This window comes from Periplaneta americana, chromosome 1 (assembly GCF_040183065.1).
Source record: "Periplaneta americana isolate PAMFEO1 chromosome 1, P.americana_PAMFEO1_priV1, whole genome shotgun sequence".
Classification (NCBI taxonomy): Eukaryota; Metazoa; Arthropoda; class Insecta; order Blattodea; family Blattidae; genus Periplaneta; species Periplaneta americana.
The window spans coordinates 40789308-40808098 of record NC_091117.1 but is presented as its reverse complement, the minus strand read 5'-3'; the positions used below and the strand labels follow the sequence as shown (position 1 = coordinate 40808098).

At 36.4% G+C, this 18791-nt stretch overlaps 1 protein-coding gene across 1 annotated transcript in view; it reads right to left on the bottom strand.

The window, feature by feature from the left end:
- The window catches only part of TM9SF2 (transmembrane 9 superfamily protein member 2), a 69990-nt gene extending 51467 nt beyond the window's left edge, over window positions 1–18523 (bottom strand). The window contains exons 1-2 of the mRNA XM_069818954.1: window positions 18161–18523; window positions 1993–2060 (exon numbers count right to left, since the gene is read on the bottom strand). Of these exons, the coding sequence (XP_069675055.1) occupies window positions 1993–2060; window positions 18161–18283 (191 nt within the window). The 5' untranslated portion in view covers window positions 18284–18523. The remainder of the gene's footprint in view (window positions 1–1992; window positions 2061–18160) is intronic.
- Between the last annotated feature and the right edge of the window lie 268 nt (window positions 18524–18791).

Genomic DNA, 18791 nt, shown 5'->3' with positions numbered 1-18791 from the left:
CGTAAAAGTTTTGTGACATAATGCCTCATTGGAGACCACACTATAATGTTTTCTGCTTTCCTTAGACTCAAACGCATTCAGTGGAACAGTATATTTTCAAATGGCCCTTAATGAGCTATTACTCTACCTAGGGCAGTACATATAAATATGTTTTGTTCTGTGGCAGTAATATTACAAATGATTATATATAAATTTTTAGATTAATATAAATTTAACAACTTACACCGAAGTCTAGTATAAATACTACTTGCACAGTTCATATACATCTACTTAACTTAATGGGAACTCAGCAAGCTTAAGTCTAAATTTAGTCTATACATTTTTATCATATTATAATATATTAAAGCTTAATTAATAAGAACTCGGCAAATCTACTCCTAAATATATCCTATATATTGCAACTTTCTTTTCGAACTGAGATAATTGCGACACTGTTTTTATTTTCAATGGTAAAGAGTTGTAATATTTTGAGTAGTATAGCCTATACTGTAATACAGATCTAATGCCATGTTTAGTACAATTTGGTGTTATCAGTTTTATGTTTTTTTTTATCTAGTACTAAGTTACAGTGATTATGAATTTCAGTGTTGAGCTGGAATTTCAAATTTAAGTGAGTAAGATTATTTATATAAATCAAAATTATTAAAGACGTTTTTACTAACATTTTAATATAAGGAATTTTTGTATTAAGATATAATTCTCAATTTGGAGTTTCATATGGGATTCCATATAAGATTCTAATTGCTCTCCTTTATAAGACCTCCAATTCTTCAATCAGCTTTTTGTTACATATTCCCCATGGACTTAAGGTATATATCGACTCTACAAATGTCAGATTTCTTCAAAATTTTGGTAAATAATGTTTTTGTCTCATCTGGAAGCTTGTTTCTTCTAGTTTTAAAAAATATATAACTTCTACCCATTATCTTAATAATTTCATAATTATAATATAAGCGGACTACGCTTTCTATGCCTTACGCCATCTCTAGTGTCTGTTTTCTCCTATTTCACATTTTCTGCCATTTGTTATTCTTCCGACAGACAAAAAGTAGACTTCCAATTGCGCAAAAGACTGAGGTACCAAATTAAAGCTTTGTGACTATGTTGTAAATTAAAATTATTATTTTCAATCAATTATAATTATTTTTTCCCAAAAATATACATTTCTTTTTCTGAAGTGCTTATATAATGTGACATATCTTTTGAATGGTTCAAGATAAATGAATAATTTTAGTATGTAACATTCTCCATATGTAGGGGATCATTTTGGCGAAAGAAGTTTTACCCTAGGTCAATTTCTAATGGAGTTACGTAGGTCCAAAATTTAATTAATAAAATAAAAATTTTCTTTGGGCCCCGAAATTCGATTTTCAAGTTTGAATTATATAAACTGCTTAATTTACTCCCAAGAATCATGTCACCAAAGTTTGAAAGACATTAAGGAAAATATGTGGAATTTTATCCTAAGAGTCCATGTATACCTGAAATAACTAAAATGGAAAATGACTAATGCATAATATGTCTCTTAATTCTTCCTTTTCTAATATGGCTTTCAGTCTAGGCAAGACTTCTACAACAGGAATGATCTTTTTCCTTAAGGTGATTCACGTGGTCTTTCCATATCGGTGTAAGGTTTCTGTCCACTATTAGTCCTAAGTAGTCTTCCTTAATTTAATCAAGACATAATGTTACTACTGACTTATTCAAATATTATGAAATGTTACAAAGAAGGGCGATATAGTCGATGACAGAACATGTCAAGAAGACAAACGCTTTCAAAGAAACTCTACTCAAAGCCAATTTCTTTTAATGCTGATATCACAGAGCCATAGATCAGGAAGAAAAATCTAGAGGGCTGATGCTAGTCCTTCCCTCCCTTAACAGGCCCTAACATTAGCGTTAAAAGCCTATGACGAAAATATTCATGCTTATGATAAACATAAACCACAAACTACTAAATAGGCCTACGAAGTAAATAATCCAAATACTTACTGATGATATTCGTATGGAATAACAGATTCTTCTGTGTTTAGTCGATTTACATACAAGATGACATCACTCTGCAACAAATAAATATTTAGAATTAAACAAACCAATGTATATCAGCATACTGTTGTAAATAACTATACAACTAAGTTAAGTTAATAAGAAAACCAATGTATATCAGCATACTGTTGTAAATAACTATACAACTAAGTTAATAAGGAAAAAATTACTGTCAGACGTCCTTAACGAAGTTTAAGACAGCACTGCAATATTATAATAAAACTCAGAGGAAAGAAATAAGAGTACAGGATTGAATTCTTCTGGAGCAGGTATAAAACATTCGTTATTTTTGGTTTAAAAAAAGTTTTATCTAGTTGACAGTACCGGTACTGCCAACACAGGAACATTCCATATCGTAACAGCAGAACAAAATTCTCATCGAAAGTTTAAACACAGGAAAGAGACCTACAAAAACCCTGCTGTTCATAAGAATTTAAACAGACAAAAAAATTGGTTTTAAAATAATTATGTAAAAATATTTCGTTCTACTAAGACATGAGAATACATAGATTAATATTTCCTTTTTCTTTATTTTGGGTTGAGAACATCAACCTCAGTGACAACGGCCTTTCTACATAGTGAAGTCATACCATACACTAAACTAAAGTCAGATGTAGATACACTTTAAGTCACAATTCAATTAGGTTATTGTCTACTATGAAATGCATAATGTATTTCTAGAAGGCTCTGCTATCCGCCGCCATTCTTAATTCACACTCGTATTCGAGCAGAGGTACTCATAAAAGGTGAACACAGGCAACTCGTGTTGGCTGTCTGTGTCCGAGTGCACTCGTATTATAGTAGTCCCGTCACTCTAATTTCCGGCAGCCAATCGCGTTGCAGGTCGGCTGCATTTAAACGTGTGCGTCTTGTGATTCGCTGATGAAGACGATATTCATTTGTTGAGGCTCGATAAATACTTAATTTAATCGCCCGCCATTTTGGCTCTTTCGTTGGCGTTCGCAGAAAGCACACGAAAACGCTATTTGCCGCTCAATTATTTGCTGAATTATAGTGCGTTTGATTTATTATCATAGGAGCTACGACATGATAATGTTTAACGGTGTGGCAAATAGATTCCTCGTATGGTAGCTCGGCAACAAAAGAACAAAAATGGCGAACGATACTACCTACCTAGACTTTATAGAGCCTTCACTTCCTAAGACGTAAGCAAAGAGGTGGAGTCACGCCGGGAATAACACCGTCGCGACTATAACCTGTTGCTACGGTACGTGAAGCGTCCAAGCAAACTCGGTCCGATTGTACTCCCATCATATCAACGCAATTGTACAAACTACACAAGCGGTCAAGACAACGCAACCGACGAAATGATGAACGTCTGCGTTCGCAGCAGAAATCAACACAAGAAGGATCGGCTCGCGAGCTGAATGTAGCGGACTCGTGCGACCTTTAACTACACGAATTTGTTATATTACATGTTACATTACACACTCAGCTCGCCTGCCTAGTGCATAAGCAGCTTCAGACTAACAAAAAGGCTACTCAATTACAAGTTTAAGTTAATTCTGAAAACTGTTTTTGTGCCATACAGTTTGTATTGACGATTTTCTTTCTATTTCTTCTGTTTTTTTTTTTTTTATCATTAGGAAAAGTATGGTAGCTACTGTCATCCTGCAAAAATCGACTGATTCTTTTTTTTTTTTTTTTTTTTGCGGAAATAAAAGTTTTCGTCATTCTACACCCCGAAATAGTGATTTAGGCAACTTACTTACTCATGGCTTTCAAGGAACCCGCAGGTTCATTGCCGCCCTCACGTAAGCCCGCCATCGGTCCCTATCCTGTGCAAGATTAATCCAGTCTCTATCATCATATCCCACCTCCCTCAAATCCATTTTAGTATTATCCTCCTATCTACGTCTCGGCCTCCCCAAAGGTCTTTTTCCCTTCGGCCTCCCAACTAACACTCTATATGCATTTCTGGATTCGCCCATACGTGCTCACGACTGTTTTTCCTAAACTGATATATGAAACGTAATTGGTAACAGCAAGATGTTACGTGGCTAAATGAAGCCAAGTAAATCACATGATTACCTGATTTCCGCCTTACAGTTAGGGAAAAGATCGGAGAGAGGGGAGAAAATCAACCAAGTAATCAGCCCAGAAGGGAATCGAATCCATGCTCGAGTCCAGCTCCGGATCATGTGAAATATATTAATTTAAAGTAGGTAAGATAATTCGTGTTGTACTGTAATAAAATTATTTTACAGGGAACTTGGGACTGGAAGACATATTAAGAAAAGACTAGAAATATAGGCCTATATGAATAAATTTAAAAACAGTGTTTAGTTAATTAATAACAGTATCGGTTTAGCAAATCTGGCTTTCAGGTAGTAGCTCCCTGTAAAACAGTTTTGAATAATTTCAAGGAAAAATTGTTCCGGGGCCGGGTATCCATCCTGGGACTCTTCGCTTAGCGTACGAATGCTCTACCGACTGAGCTACCCCAGGAACCACACACAACAACATATGGAACAATTCTTCCTTGAAAGTACCAGTTTAGGTTTGTTGTATTATTTGAAGGACTATTAAGCAAGATGTCTAGTAGAGGGGGTGGAAATGAAGTACATTAAAAAACTCAGGTACAATAAAAATTAAAGTAAAAATAAAATGATGTCCCTGTATAATCATGTCTTCATTTACGAACGGACCACGATTTTCATTTGGAGATTACAATTATGTAAACTTACGTGGAGGGTCAGAAACACCTGCTAAGACGACCAAGACAATTCTTGTAAGGATTTACAAATCTTTTGTCAAATGAGACTATTTTAAAGTGGCAGTCACTCATTTACGCCTTCTTCAAATTTATGACTTGCCTTTGATTGAGGTTCTGGCTGATATGTGCATCTACGAGTATTATCAGGCAGTACATTTCACTTGACGATATGTCTCAGAGGAAAAACAAATTGTTTATATGCATCTGAAGTCTGACTAGTGTAATATGTAGCTAATCGGTGATGTATGCAGTGAAGGGGGAAAGGAACTGACTACCATAACCTATTATCTCCTGGCCTAGTTACCTCATAAGTGGTGCCTTGTTGATATCACTTGTGAGGTTCAGATCTGTCTTCGGACAACAACAAATTTGCCTTAAAATTAACAAATTGCCATAACAATTATATTGTAGTTTTAAATACAGTCTCTCGTTCTTTAAACAATTCAAATCATCGAAATAAGCACCTGATCTATAAACGTCGCAAAACTTTGTCAAAAAAGAAAAATTGGTTATAACAATTGGTACATTTCATTTATGTATTACGACAACTATCGGAGGTAAAAAGCATAAAATCTAATCATGCGAAAAGCAGCACAAATAAAATCACCTACAATAGATTGAACAATAAATTAGTAATAATTCCACAGAACATTAGTTATTAACTGTAACAACATAAAAGTCTATACAAGCGTCCTTCAAGTACTGCTAGAGTTCATTTCTGACCTTATAAAACTGGTTTCTTTCCCGTGACTGATAAACAGTAACTGTAAATTTAAGTTCTCACTATATTTCAAAATAGTGTTGTTACCTCACAATACATGAAATAAATACCGCACCTCATAAAATTCTTATCTTTCAAAACCTAAACGACGGGCGGTTTGTAAAAACTCACCACAGCAGGCATATTTGGGTGGGATATTGTAAATTTTAGCTTGAACTTTCCCTCCCTCTCTCCTTGTGTAAAATGGAAAATTAACTCCAGTTACCACTATTAATATTTAATGTTAAATCAATCTGATTTGAATAACAATAATCCTACTGTAGTTCTAAAATAATTTCAGTGGTGTGGGACACAAGGAGAGTAGACTTCCCGTCTTCATTAAGATTTGCTCACTCAAATGCTACTTCCCACCCTCAAATTAAAAATATCAAGGTCGTCACTGGATTACAATGCAAAACCGTTCAGAAATAAATTGATCCAGTTCTTAAACTCGAAGTCAAAATTTTTCAAATTTCAAATATATTTCAAGATATTTTACAATAGCATGCAAATCTTTAGTTAAACTAGCAATGTCAATTTTACCTATTGAATTAAAATCTGACTTTTTGGACATACTCTTGCCTTTAAAAATAAAGGATGACAATGCAATTTTAATTCATTATTTTATTATTTATTTGTTTATTTAATCTGGTGGACTTAAGGCCATCAGACCTTCTCTAACACACACCAGAATACAAATAGATCCGTACAAAAAAGCAAAGGGAAAAAGTAAGAAATAGGAATAAAATTACAAATACTAAAAACACAAATGCAAAAAGAGGGAAAAAATAGAAGTGCAAAGACAAGGTCACAACAGGCACAAAAAAGGTAATACTGTAATATACTGGCTGCCTAATATATTTAAATTAGTAACTAAAAAAAATACCAAACACCTAAAAAAATAAGTAGGCGTAACTGTACACATTTCAAGATTTAATAAAACAGTAACACTTTCGAAACAATTGCAATAAAGTTATAATATTCAGTTTACTGCACTGCACTCTATTCAGTAAGAAGATGCTTACTAAGTTTGTGTTTGAATACTGTTAAATTCCGACAGTCTCTGATGTCACTGGGTAAGGTATTCCTCAAGCGCGAAAGCAAGATTGTGTATGATGATGAATACGTTGATATTTTGTGTTGGTGTGGCTAGTATGCGGCTATTTTGCGTGCGTGTGTAGAGATTGTGATACGATGATAGGTAACTGAAGCAGGAGGCAAGGTAGGTTAGATGTAAAGGTGTGAAGACCCTGGAAAAGGAGAACAAGGGAATAAATTCCTATGTTAGTTAAGCCGAAGCCAGTTTAGAGTTTGGAAGGTTGGGGTAATGTGGTCAGCGTGACGGACATCGCAGACGAAGCGAACACAAGAATTATGAACACGTTGTAATCTCTGAAACTGGTTGACATTGAGGCCAGTCAGTAGAGAATCACAATAATAAAACTGGGGCATTACTAGTGTTTCAATTATTATTTATTGAGTGGTAACGAAATGAAGGATGGAAAACATTTTTTTTTTATAATATAAGTTACTTGGGTGTTCCAATTTAAATGCGTACCAGTATTGTAGTGAACGCCAAGATTTTTAACACAGGAAGCAAAAGAGATTATTGTGTCGTTTAATTTAACTGGAAGAGCAAGAGTAATGTTGCTTAATAGACGTTGATGTTCCACTAGGATTGCTTGTGATTTTCCTGCATTAAGAGTTAATCCGAACTTTCTGATCCATGCAGATATACAGTAGATTCAAAGTCCTCGTTAAGATTGCGTATTGCGTCATTGAGTAAGTCAGGGGGTGTATGGATATAGATTTGTAAATCGTCTGCGTAAAGGTGATGTTTACAATGTTGTAGAGGCGAGGGGAAGTTCGACTTCCAATGGAAACACACTACTGGCATTCGCTGGGATAAGAGCAGAACCAAGAAACTGCGCTTTCTAATAGTGGAGGTGATCGTGATTTTCTCGTCAGTAAGTCCATATTTACAGTGTCAAACACTTTTCTGAGATCTAATAGTGTCAGTATTGTAATTTAACGTACACCCATAGCTTTTCGGATGTCTTCTGTTACTTCTAACAGTTCAGTTGCTGTACTATGTCGAGTCCAAAAACCTGGCTGATAAGTGTCAAAGAGTTCATATCTGGCGAGTTGTCTGTGTACTATTCTCTCTAACGCAGATAGAATGCTAAGAAGTCGATAGTCGTTGAGGGTTGTAGGCGCTTTAACTTTGGATATAGGACATACAAAGGCTTTAGAAAAAATTGATGTCGTCAGAGAGGCGTGGAAAATGTCAGTGTTGGTAAGATTATGTCAATAAGTTTATCATTGCGATATTAATGTCGTCTGAACCTGTCGCTTCGGATTTGATGTGTTAAGAGCTTTCTTTACGTCGATAAGTGTAACGTATGAAAAGTAAAATATATTTCGGAATATGTATGATAAGACTTTGTGTTAAATTTTAACGTACCTTATTTACATGTTTCGACCTTTTATAGGTCATCTTCAGAACTGGTCTTTTTGGTCTTGGCGCCTCTTGTTGTTTCCTGTGAGGGTTGACTCTACACTACGAACGCACCCTCACAGGAAACAACAAGAGGCGCCAAGACCAACAACGACCAGTTCTGAAGATGACACATAAATAGGTCGAAACATGTAAACAAGGTACGTTAAAATTTAACACAAAGTCTTATCATACATATTCCGAAGTGATACAGTGTTAAAAGTTGTGTAATCAAGATGTAAAAATATATTTGTCTCTGTATGGGCCAGCAACCTGAGGTTCTGCCATTGTCTGTCATACGCTTTCAATAACTGAAGCAACTAAGAATAAAAAAAAAAAAAAGATTATAGTACAATAACGGAGCTCTAATTTAATGATTAACGAATGACAAACTTAAGTATTCGAAGAAACTCTCTGAACAAAACTTCGTTTACCAACAATTTTACAACCTGTCAACGATAAAATTCCTACAACGATAATAATGAAGCAACAGTGGAATGATGACGTTCTCAAAGAAAACCTGCAATACAGCTACTCTTACCACAACATATCTCTAAACATCGAACCCCGACCCACTATGGTAAGAAGCCAAATGAGATGATGATACGACAATATTTAATAAAATATTTATTTTAATGGGTAATTTCTTCAATTTTAACGGCATATTTTCTTGCATATTTTAACTACATTTGGTTCAGAAAATCCGATGTCTAGTAATGAGTTATGATTAAAATGATATTATAATACAACCATAGTCTAGTATATAGTCACGAAGCTTGAGTTGTGGGGGTGCTAGGAACAATAGACTGTGCTGGTACTATTTCGCATTGTCTGTAATGAGGCGATATTAGCGATCCTACTGGTTAGCAACTATCTATGGATGCATATTTACTAGGTATTGAGCTTCGTGACTGTATATACTAGACTGTGATAAAACTATGACAGAAAAATAAGAATATCAGAATGGCAGAAGATGCCAACATTCTCTGGGGGGGGGGGGTTACTTTATCTCCCATAAATCGCACAGATTTCCTCCACAGAACTTCCATCCCGTCAGATATGATCATATTGGAGTAATAATATGAGGACAGAAGGAAAAATTCCCACCCACATTTGGTTATGAGATAAATGAGATGATGAACGGCGATAAGAGACCAATAATATAATTAGAACGGAATGGAAAATCAAGATATTCCAAGAAAACCTGTTCCGCAACCACTATCCAAAAACAATCTATATTATAGAATCCCCATCTTCTTTGGTTAGGAGCCAAATGAGATGATAGGATGACAAGGATGCAGTAACAGAATTAAAATGGATGGAAAAAATCAAAGTATTCGAAGAAAACCTGTTCTGAAGCCACCATTTCAAACCACAATCCTCACAGGATCTATCAAGGATAACACTCCCATCCTCTTTGGTTACAAGCCAAATGAAATGATATGGCGATAATATAACAATAATAGAATTAGAATGGAAGGAAAATACCAAAGTATTCGAAGAAAACCTGTTCTGAAGCCACCATGTCAAACCACAATCCTCGTGTGATCTATCAGTGATAACACGCTCATTCCCTTCGCTTATGAACCAAATGACGTAGTTAACGCAATAAAGGAGCAATTAGATGTAATAAAAATGGAAGGGATAACCGAAGTATTCAGAATAACATGGCCAACAGCCACTTAGTCAACCGCAAATTTCATATGTTCTCAGGATCAATTTCAATATGGAGAAGCAATCAAATGATCTCATTAAGGGGAAACTCAGGGTTGCCAGATGTCCGATTTTCATATAAAAATCCTAAGTCCCGCTTCGATTCGAGATGGATGCTAGAAGTCCCTCCTTTAGAAAATTAACATCACTTGTTTAATTTTATCGTACCTAGTAACTATTTTCTTCTGGGCCTAAATAAATTAAATTTAAATTAATTTTCTTAACAATGGAGGTTTGTAGATTGAAAAATATAATACTTGGGCAAGTGTAAGGTTTGTGATTAAAGGTGTTTGAGAATAAGGTTCTTAGGAAAATATTTCGGGCTAAGAGGGATTAAGTTACAGGAGAATGGAGGAAGTTACACAACGCAGAACTGCATGCATTGTTTTCTTCGCCTGACGTAATTAGGAACATTAAATCAAGACGTTTGAGATGGGCAGGGCATGTAGCACGTATAGGCGAATCTAGAAATGCATATAGAGTGTTAGTTGAGAGACCAGAGGGAAAAAGACCTTTGGAGAGGTCAAGACGTAGATGTTATGGTTTGTTTAACGACGCTCGCAACTGCAGAGGTTATATCAGCGTCGCCGGATGTGCCGGAATTTTGTCCCGCAGGAGTTCTTTTACATGCCAGTAAATCTACTGACATGAGCCTGTCGCATTTAAGCACACTTAAATGCCATCGACCTGGCCCGGGATCGAACCCGCAACCTTGGGCATAGAAGGCCAGCGCTATACCAACTTGCCAACCAGGTCGACTCAAGACGTAGATGGGAGAATAATATTAAAATGGATTTGAGAGAGGTGGGATGTGATGATAGAAAGTGGATTAATCTTGCACAGGATAGGGACAGATGGTGGGCTTATGTGAAGGCGGCAATGAACCTGCAGGTTCCTTAAAAGCCATTTGTAAGTAAGTAAGGTTTGTGACAGCGAATTCAGTGGTCAATGTGATATTTCTAAACATTTAAGAAGAGACGTTCATCAGAAATGCATGACACAGAGAATGGAAAAAAGCTTGTGAAACTAAAGTGATAAATATGTATTTAAGCTCTGAAAATGTATACTGTATGTTAAAAGATGGGTTTTGAGCAGTAATACGCCAAGTCACAAAATAAAAATGAATTTAAGTATCGACAAATTTTATGACATTCTAATCAGTTAATAACATTGCAATTTAAATATTTTGTCATATGTGATGCCATCTTTTGCAATTTGTGCTTCACAATTAATAATAAACAGCTGGGGAAGTCTATCAGACAGAACTACTATTAAGTCATTAAGTTAATATTAGGCATACCGGTAACATATTATTGCCACAAGCCCTTGAGAAAGACGCTAGAGACGTGATGTAACTTACAGCCAGATAAATATTGTTTTATACTTGGAAACCTGTACCTACAATTTGATTATTTTATTAAAATTCCAATTTTGAGATTCGTACTAGTTTCTTCACCTGCATGCAAAGGGATAATGTTTTTATTATTTTTTTTACAGTCATGAAAATATTAACTCTGCCCATATTCATATCACTCTTTCTTTAAGACAAAACGAAAGTACTGTATATGACGGAAAAAGGACGTCCCTCCTTGGTAAATATAAAATCTGGCAACCCTGGGGAGACTACCTTGAAATACGAGTTCGAATAATGTAGTGTGAAAAATTACCTCTCCTCAATGACTAATCTAAGCTATTAGTCATAGCGTATTTTCGTGTTACTTGACCGTTGCAAAACCATGCCACGAGTAACAAAACTGCGTCACACAATATGATCGGCACTCTTACGAGAGTTTGAAAAAGAAAACAACAATAGATAGGTTCGACCAATTATATTTACTTCCCGAATATTAGCGAATGTTGCATGTAACACAAAAGTATGGAGTAATACTTCACAAGTAAATTCTGTTGAACTAATAAAAATAAAAATCAGCTTCACGAAAACGACATACTTTTCAACGCACGTTTTATATGCTCGTTATTATCCCCTGATTGAGGTTCTGGCTGATATGTATACTTAGCGGCAAAAAGAATGGGGCGGCCGACAATTTCTAAGTTCCAGAGACATAACATTGCGCACGCTCTTCTCGTCAAAGACATAGTTCACCAGATAACACATTATTAAACCATTTAAATTTGCTGTATTTTGTTTAAGAGTCTAAAATATGTAATAAAATCGAATGGCGGGTTGATTCTAGATACATCAGAGCCCTTGATGGGTGAAATAATAATAAAATTGATAAATACAAAATCAACCGGAGCGAATATGAACAGGAAAACCACGTATTATGCCGAGTGAACCACTTAGCGGCAAAAAGAATGGGCCGACTCTTGGTCGATAGAAATGCTAAGTTCTATCGCGCGGTTCATTCGTGTAAACGTAACCCACTGCAAGGCATTGCTGTGGTGTCTCTTCATTGAGTCGTCCGTCTATAATGTAGTAAACCTTACGAGCAATATGTGGCTTAGTGGTAAGAAGTCTAACATCGGTACCAGAGGTTGTGCGTTCGCCTCCCAGCACGGTAAAATTATTTCTTTTATTTTAACTTTTACTTAATTTATTAGTTTAAATATGAAATGGCATTTGTTAACAAATTTCGTTATGCCTGCCTTGTAAAAGTATTATTGCCCATCACCTGTGGGCTATTAATAGGTGAGACCTGGCTTGTATAAACAAAAATACTTGTTTCACATCCTAAAAAACCGGACGCATATCAAACACAAATAAATAATTAAATTAACAAAAACAAACAATTTTTTAATATATTAACAAAACAAGGCCTGTGGTGGGGACTAGTATCTCGTCCACAAACCACCTACGTCAACAATTGCCCTCATTCTGCGCGGCATGGAGTCCACAAGATTATGGAACAGGTCTAAATTCTTGCCATCTCCTCCCAGCATCTAGAACTCTGTCCCACAATTCCTCAGGTGTCCGAACGGGTGGTTGTTCTGCCCAATTAGGGCATAGGATCCTTTTGACTGCAGCCCACAAATTTTGAATCGGATTCATATCTGGTGAATGTGGAAGCCAGTCGACTGGGTCGACATCACGCCTCCTTATAAACCATCTTTGAATCCGATTGGTGGTGTGTATCGGATGATTATCCTGCTGGAAGAAAAGTGTTCCTTCTGGATATCTTTTCGGGCAGAAGGGATCATTACATTTGCCAAAAGTGTTCGTAGACTTCTGCCGTAAACCGCCTGTGGATGTGTTCCAGAAGTCCTGCCCCATCATATGACATCCACCCCCAACACGCGACCCTCACGCAACTCGACTTGTTAATAATTCGTCTCACGAAACGTTCATCATATCGGTAGCAATTCATACAATAAACTAGGGCAGTACTATCGTTGCTATTGGAGACAATTACCTCATCGGAGAAAATGACATTTCTCCAATCGAAGTCCTGTTGGAGAGTAGCATACGCAGAATAACCTATGCGAACCAGGGCAATGAGTTATTGTTTCTGTGCCATCTTCAAGGATAATGACGAGAAAGAATGTTGTATTAACAGATAGCAGTATTGCTTGAAAGAGAGAGGGAGGTTTATTATTTATTAGTTTGGGCATATTCTAAGAGATATCGCCACATAATTGTAGCTTTGCGAGACACATATGATGGCAAATTTGTAATAGAAAAAGAAAGAAGATTGGGGGAGTTTTGAACCTTGAGCTACTACTATCAACTTGTTCAATAGACCAATGCCGTAACGACTTACGCTACTGTGACTGTTAATATCAGTTCGGCATAATACGTGGTTTTCCTGTTCATATTCGCTCCGGTTGATTTTGTATTTATAAAATTTATTATTATTTCACTCTTCAAAGGCCATGATGTATCTAGAATCAACCTGCCATTCGATTTTATTACATATTTTAGACTCTTAAACAAAATACAGCAAATTTAAATGGTTTAATTATGTGTTACCTGGTGAACTATGGCTTTGACGAGACGAGCATGCACAATGTTATGTCTATGGAACTTAGAAATTGTCGGTCGGCCCATTCTTTTTGCCGTTAAGTGTACATCTATTATCAGGTAGTACATCTCACTTGACGATGTGTATGTCAGAGGAAGAACAATTGTTTGTATGCATCTGAAGTCTGACTAGTGTAATATGTAGCTAGTCGGCGATGTATGCAATGGAGGGGGAAAGGAACTGGCCACCCTACCCCATTATCTCCTGGCCTAGTTGCCTCATAAGCGGTGCCTTCTTGGTATCACTTGTGAGGTTCAGACCTGTCTTTGGACAAATGACTAAACAATAACAATGCTCGTAATAAATTCAGTTTCTTTACCATGGTCCGAAAGGCATTAGTATTCACAGTTTATTATTTTCATCATACAAAGGCCATACCTCTGTGAAGTCATTTCACAGCCTACGCACCCAGATAAAATGAACTTCAGTTTCCTGATCTGCATAGTCCAGGGTGAAATGATTTAAATCATGATTTTAATAGCTTGATGTTTATTATACAAATCATTGATTTAAATCAGATTATTTTTATGATACAAATCAGTGAATAATTTTTTAATTATGTTTATTATTAATTTTTGAAGTAATAATTTACAGATACATCCTTTATGTTAACAATGACATACCCATTCGGTAAAAAAATCAATTTTCTTTCTTAGAGATGTCTAATGCTTGTAGTCCATTGTTGTTCAAATGCAAACTGTTGTTTTTTTTTTCAGTGTGTTTTATGTCATTTTTGAGTTATCTACTATAGTATAGTAGATTAAGTAAGACCTGTTCTGCGGCCTTATCACACGCAGTGGCTCTATCGCCAGTGAGTATGGAGGAAGACAATAGGTTTAGTCTGAATTGAATTTCCGTGTCGGTAGATTCGTCTAATATTAACTAAACCGAAATAAACATTGTTTCTGATCTTCCATCCTTTTCCTCCTGGCGTAGCTCATATGCCAGGACTCGCTCGACTCTCGAGCTGTAACTACAGTAGCTATGTAACTAGCTATGCTAGTAACTTGATATGCTAAGAGAAGAGTCACTGTCAACTGCCAGCTGAGTGCGCTCCTAGTATAATGGCAGTTGACAATGGACAACACGTCAACATATATGCCTAACTTGCAGTCAGGTCACAAAGGGAAACGTTGAAGGAGGAGGGTTCGGTCCAGTACTGTGGATTGAATTCGGCGTAGCTCAGTGGTCAGAGCGCTTGGTACGTAGAACCAAGGACCCGGGTTCGATCCCTGGCGCAGGAGCGAATTTTTCTCCTCAAATATTAATTGTCAATACGAATAAAATTAATAAATCTAAAATATTCTCATAGCTGCAGTGCATATATTTGTACAGATTACTGTGCACGTAACTGCGGAATCTCAGCCAAACAAGTCACTCAGCTGAGTGCGCTCCTAGGATAATGGCAGTTGACATTGGTCATATACGTCAACATATATGCCTAACTTGCAGTCAGGCCACAAAGGGAAACATTGAAGGAAGGAGGGTTCGGTCCGGTACTGTTGACTGAATTCGGCGTAGCTCAGTGGTCAGAGCGCTTGGTACGTAGAACCAAGGACCCGGGTTCGATCACCAACACCGGAGCGAATTTTTCTCCTCAAATATTAATTGTCAATATTACAGATATTATTCTGTAAGACAAATTAATAAATCTATAATATTCTCATAGCTGCAGTGTATATATTTGTACAGATTACTGTGCACGTAACTGCGGAATCCCAGTCAAACAAGTCACTCAGCTGAGTGCGCTCCTAGGATAATGGCAGTTGACATTGGACATATACGTCAACATATATGCCTAACTTGAAGTCAGGCCACAAAGGGAAACATTGAAGGAGGAGGGTTCGGTCCGGTACGGTTCATTGAATTCGGCGTAGCTCAGTGGTCAGAGCGCTTGGTACGTAGAACCAAGGACCCGGGTTCGATCCCCAGCGCCGGAGCGAATTTTTCTCCTCAAATATTAATTGTCAATATTACAGATATTATTCTGTAGGACCTATAATAATTTTACTAAGTTCCAGATACAACGCATTGCGCATGTGCAGTAGACAAGAGCGCCTAAATGTATGCTACTTGTGGAGAGTCATGCAAAGCTTGTTGTGTACACAGAGGAGGACTGCTACCAAGACTCGGCCCATTTTTTAATTCCGAATAGGTACAGACCCAGAAACAAAATTTGGGCCACCTGAATTTTCCACATTCCAGTTACAACATACTGCATAGGCTCAGTAAGCACTGACAGTATGTTATAACTGGAATTTGGAAAATTCAGGTGGCCCAAATTTTGTTTCTGGGTCTGTACAAAGATTTACCCTGAACCCTAGATCATATATATAACAGATAGTTCATCCCTATGTTAAAATCGGTAGCACTTTGAAGAGAACAATAGCCAGGATCGCCACCTGTCCACCGTAAACGAACACGAGATGGCAGTACAGTCGCTAATGCAATTCAAATGGGAGTTATGACGTGACTCCTTATGTAACAACTAGATAGCAGCATAGTAAACCTTAAAAAAGTTGTTACCGTCAAAGCTATAAGGCCGAACAATCTGGGTATATATGATCTAGGCCTGAACCGAAGAAAGGAGTATTTTCCCGCATAGTGCAACATCATGATGATGCCATTGGGTTATGTAATCATTGTGTATGAAAATGGAGAAAATGATCGGTCGGGTATGTAAGAAAGGGGCGGGTTTATAGCTTTGGCAGTGATCACATTGTGTAGGCTTATCTTAAGAGTGGCGTGCTACAATTTTAAAATTATTTTCAATAATTTAAGTAGCCTACGTTTTCTTCCATGTGTGTGCACAGCAGGATCAAAGTTTCACCTAAGTTCTAATAATATTAATTATACTGCACAAAACCTAATGATTTCTAAATGCTAAGTACACAAACAATTAGCATTACTATGTAGGAAAGCAAGAACTGGCACACTTCTGATATCTTTAATACAATGGCTGAAGCCTACTAAATAGGAGTACTACTACACTCCTCACTAAAAATAGACCTACACTTAAAAAAAAAAGGAGGAAACGAGTTTTAGAAATTGAGGTACCGGTACTCAAAATCATCTTAAGAACAGAAATAGGCTACAGAAGTACAAGATCGTGATTACCAACTAAGCGTTGGAAAAAACAAACATTTTTCTTGAAGATCTGAAATTCTATCAAAACTTTATTTGTAGGCCTTCTTTATGAACATAATTACGGTCAACAACATACTGAAGAAATCAGTGAAATAAAAATAACAATGAAAAAACAAATAATCAGTGCAATCTGCCTACAGTTGCTTTTTCTACCACAAATCTCAAACGAACCACCAGGAATCGACTGTATTTACTGGACCCAACATACAATTTTTTTGTTGCATTTGGTAAATAAACATAATGGAGCAGAGAACTAAACAAATTTTCCCTAGTTGAAAAGGAGGCAAATGTTCGACTAAAGCCTTAAAAAAATAATATTTAGCCTATATTTCATTAAGTATTGCTAGAAAGAAATCTATTTACTTGTATGTTGAATATTATACTCACAGATTTTTAATATAAAGTCTATGTCAAATAATTCCATCTAGACCTATTTATCTCCCTTTCAAAACTGCAACCTTTTAACTTCAATTCACAGGCAAAACCCACAATGCTGGATCTACGTACAACAAATGAAATAAGATTGATATCTCTAAAACACCTCATTATTAGGATTACAACAGCAAACAGTTTGATTCACATTGATAGGAAAACGTGTTTCATTTAGGCCTACTATACAATAATTGGGACCCCCGGAATAAAGGAATACGGTACACTGTTCCCCTATGTACTTAGATCCTTATTCCGGGGGGTATTCAATTGTCGTTCCAAATTTGACAAATGACATTTGTTTTATAATTAGCCTATTTCAGAATTTTTAATGCATTTAAAAACTAGTACATTATGTAGTCCTCAGTAAAAATGAAAGATTTAATACAAACTGTTCAAAATTAGAATTGTCATCAACTGTACAGAACACTGCCTTTCACAGCCACTTTTATTTACGAAACAATATTATAAAAATTACTTTTATGTTGGGGTGCGATAAACTGACAGACCCTAAACAATGCACCGCACCTAAATACCGGTAACAAAAGTCTGCATAATAGTATGAGAAAAGAGAAAGTGGGAGGGTCGTGAAAGAACATCACACTTAGCTTCTACCTAAAGCAACCATACGTACTAAAAAAATATTTCTCAAATTCACACTTTTGGCTGCAAATCTATCCAATTATCTTTCAATTTATGATTCTTAAAACGAAAAGAAAAAATCTTACAAGCAACTTTTACGAACTAAACTATACGTTCTGTGGATGACCAAACACCCTGTCTTTTCACCTGTTCACAAACACATTACACAATTAGAGAGATATTTGGAGGATGACAACTATAATCATTACCTTGCACGATTTCGTTGCTTCTTCCTTACAATAATTAACCGGTGCTAAACCCGGTAAATAAAATCCGTTTGAAGCTGGCAGTACCACTAATGTACACACAATTATACACACTGACAAGACCATAGTGAAAGCTATATTCACAAAAAATGTAGTCTAGCTACATACAAAATTTCTAAATGATAGATATATACTTATTAGAACCGTAAAGTATAGACATTTAACTAAAAATCACAAAAGTCATAGTAAATCGAATGTACACTTCGGGCAAATTGATAAAACTTCGCATGACACGTCATGCAATGCACTATGGGTAATATACATCAGAGGCAACCAGTGAGCTCACTGGAGGCAACACTGACAGAACTGTCGTAGCCAACGCGATATGCGTCGTTCGTAAACATGCAACTTTTCCCATAAAGTGAGAAATTTAAATTTTACACGGTGGCTATCCTTACCATCTTTTGATGCCGTTTAGAACCAGGACGTCAACATAACCAGCTTCGGTTGCTCATGTGATATAACAGTTCGTTGTAAATAATTTAGTAGGAATTATTTCTAACTCGTTTGAAAGTCTTTGCATGGGGGAAATGAGTAATTCCTCCATGGTCATAAGGTAATTATTCGTAAGAGC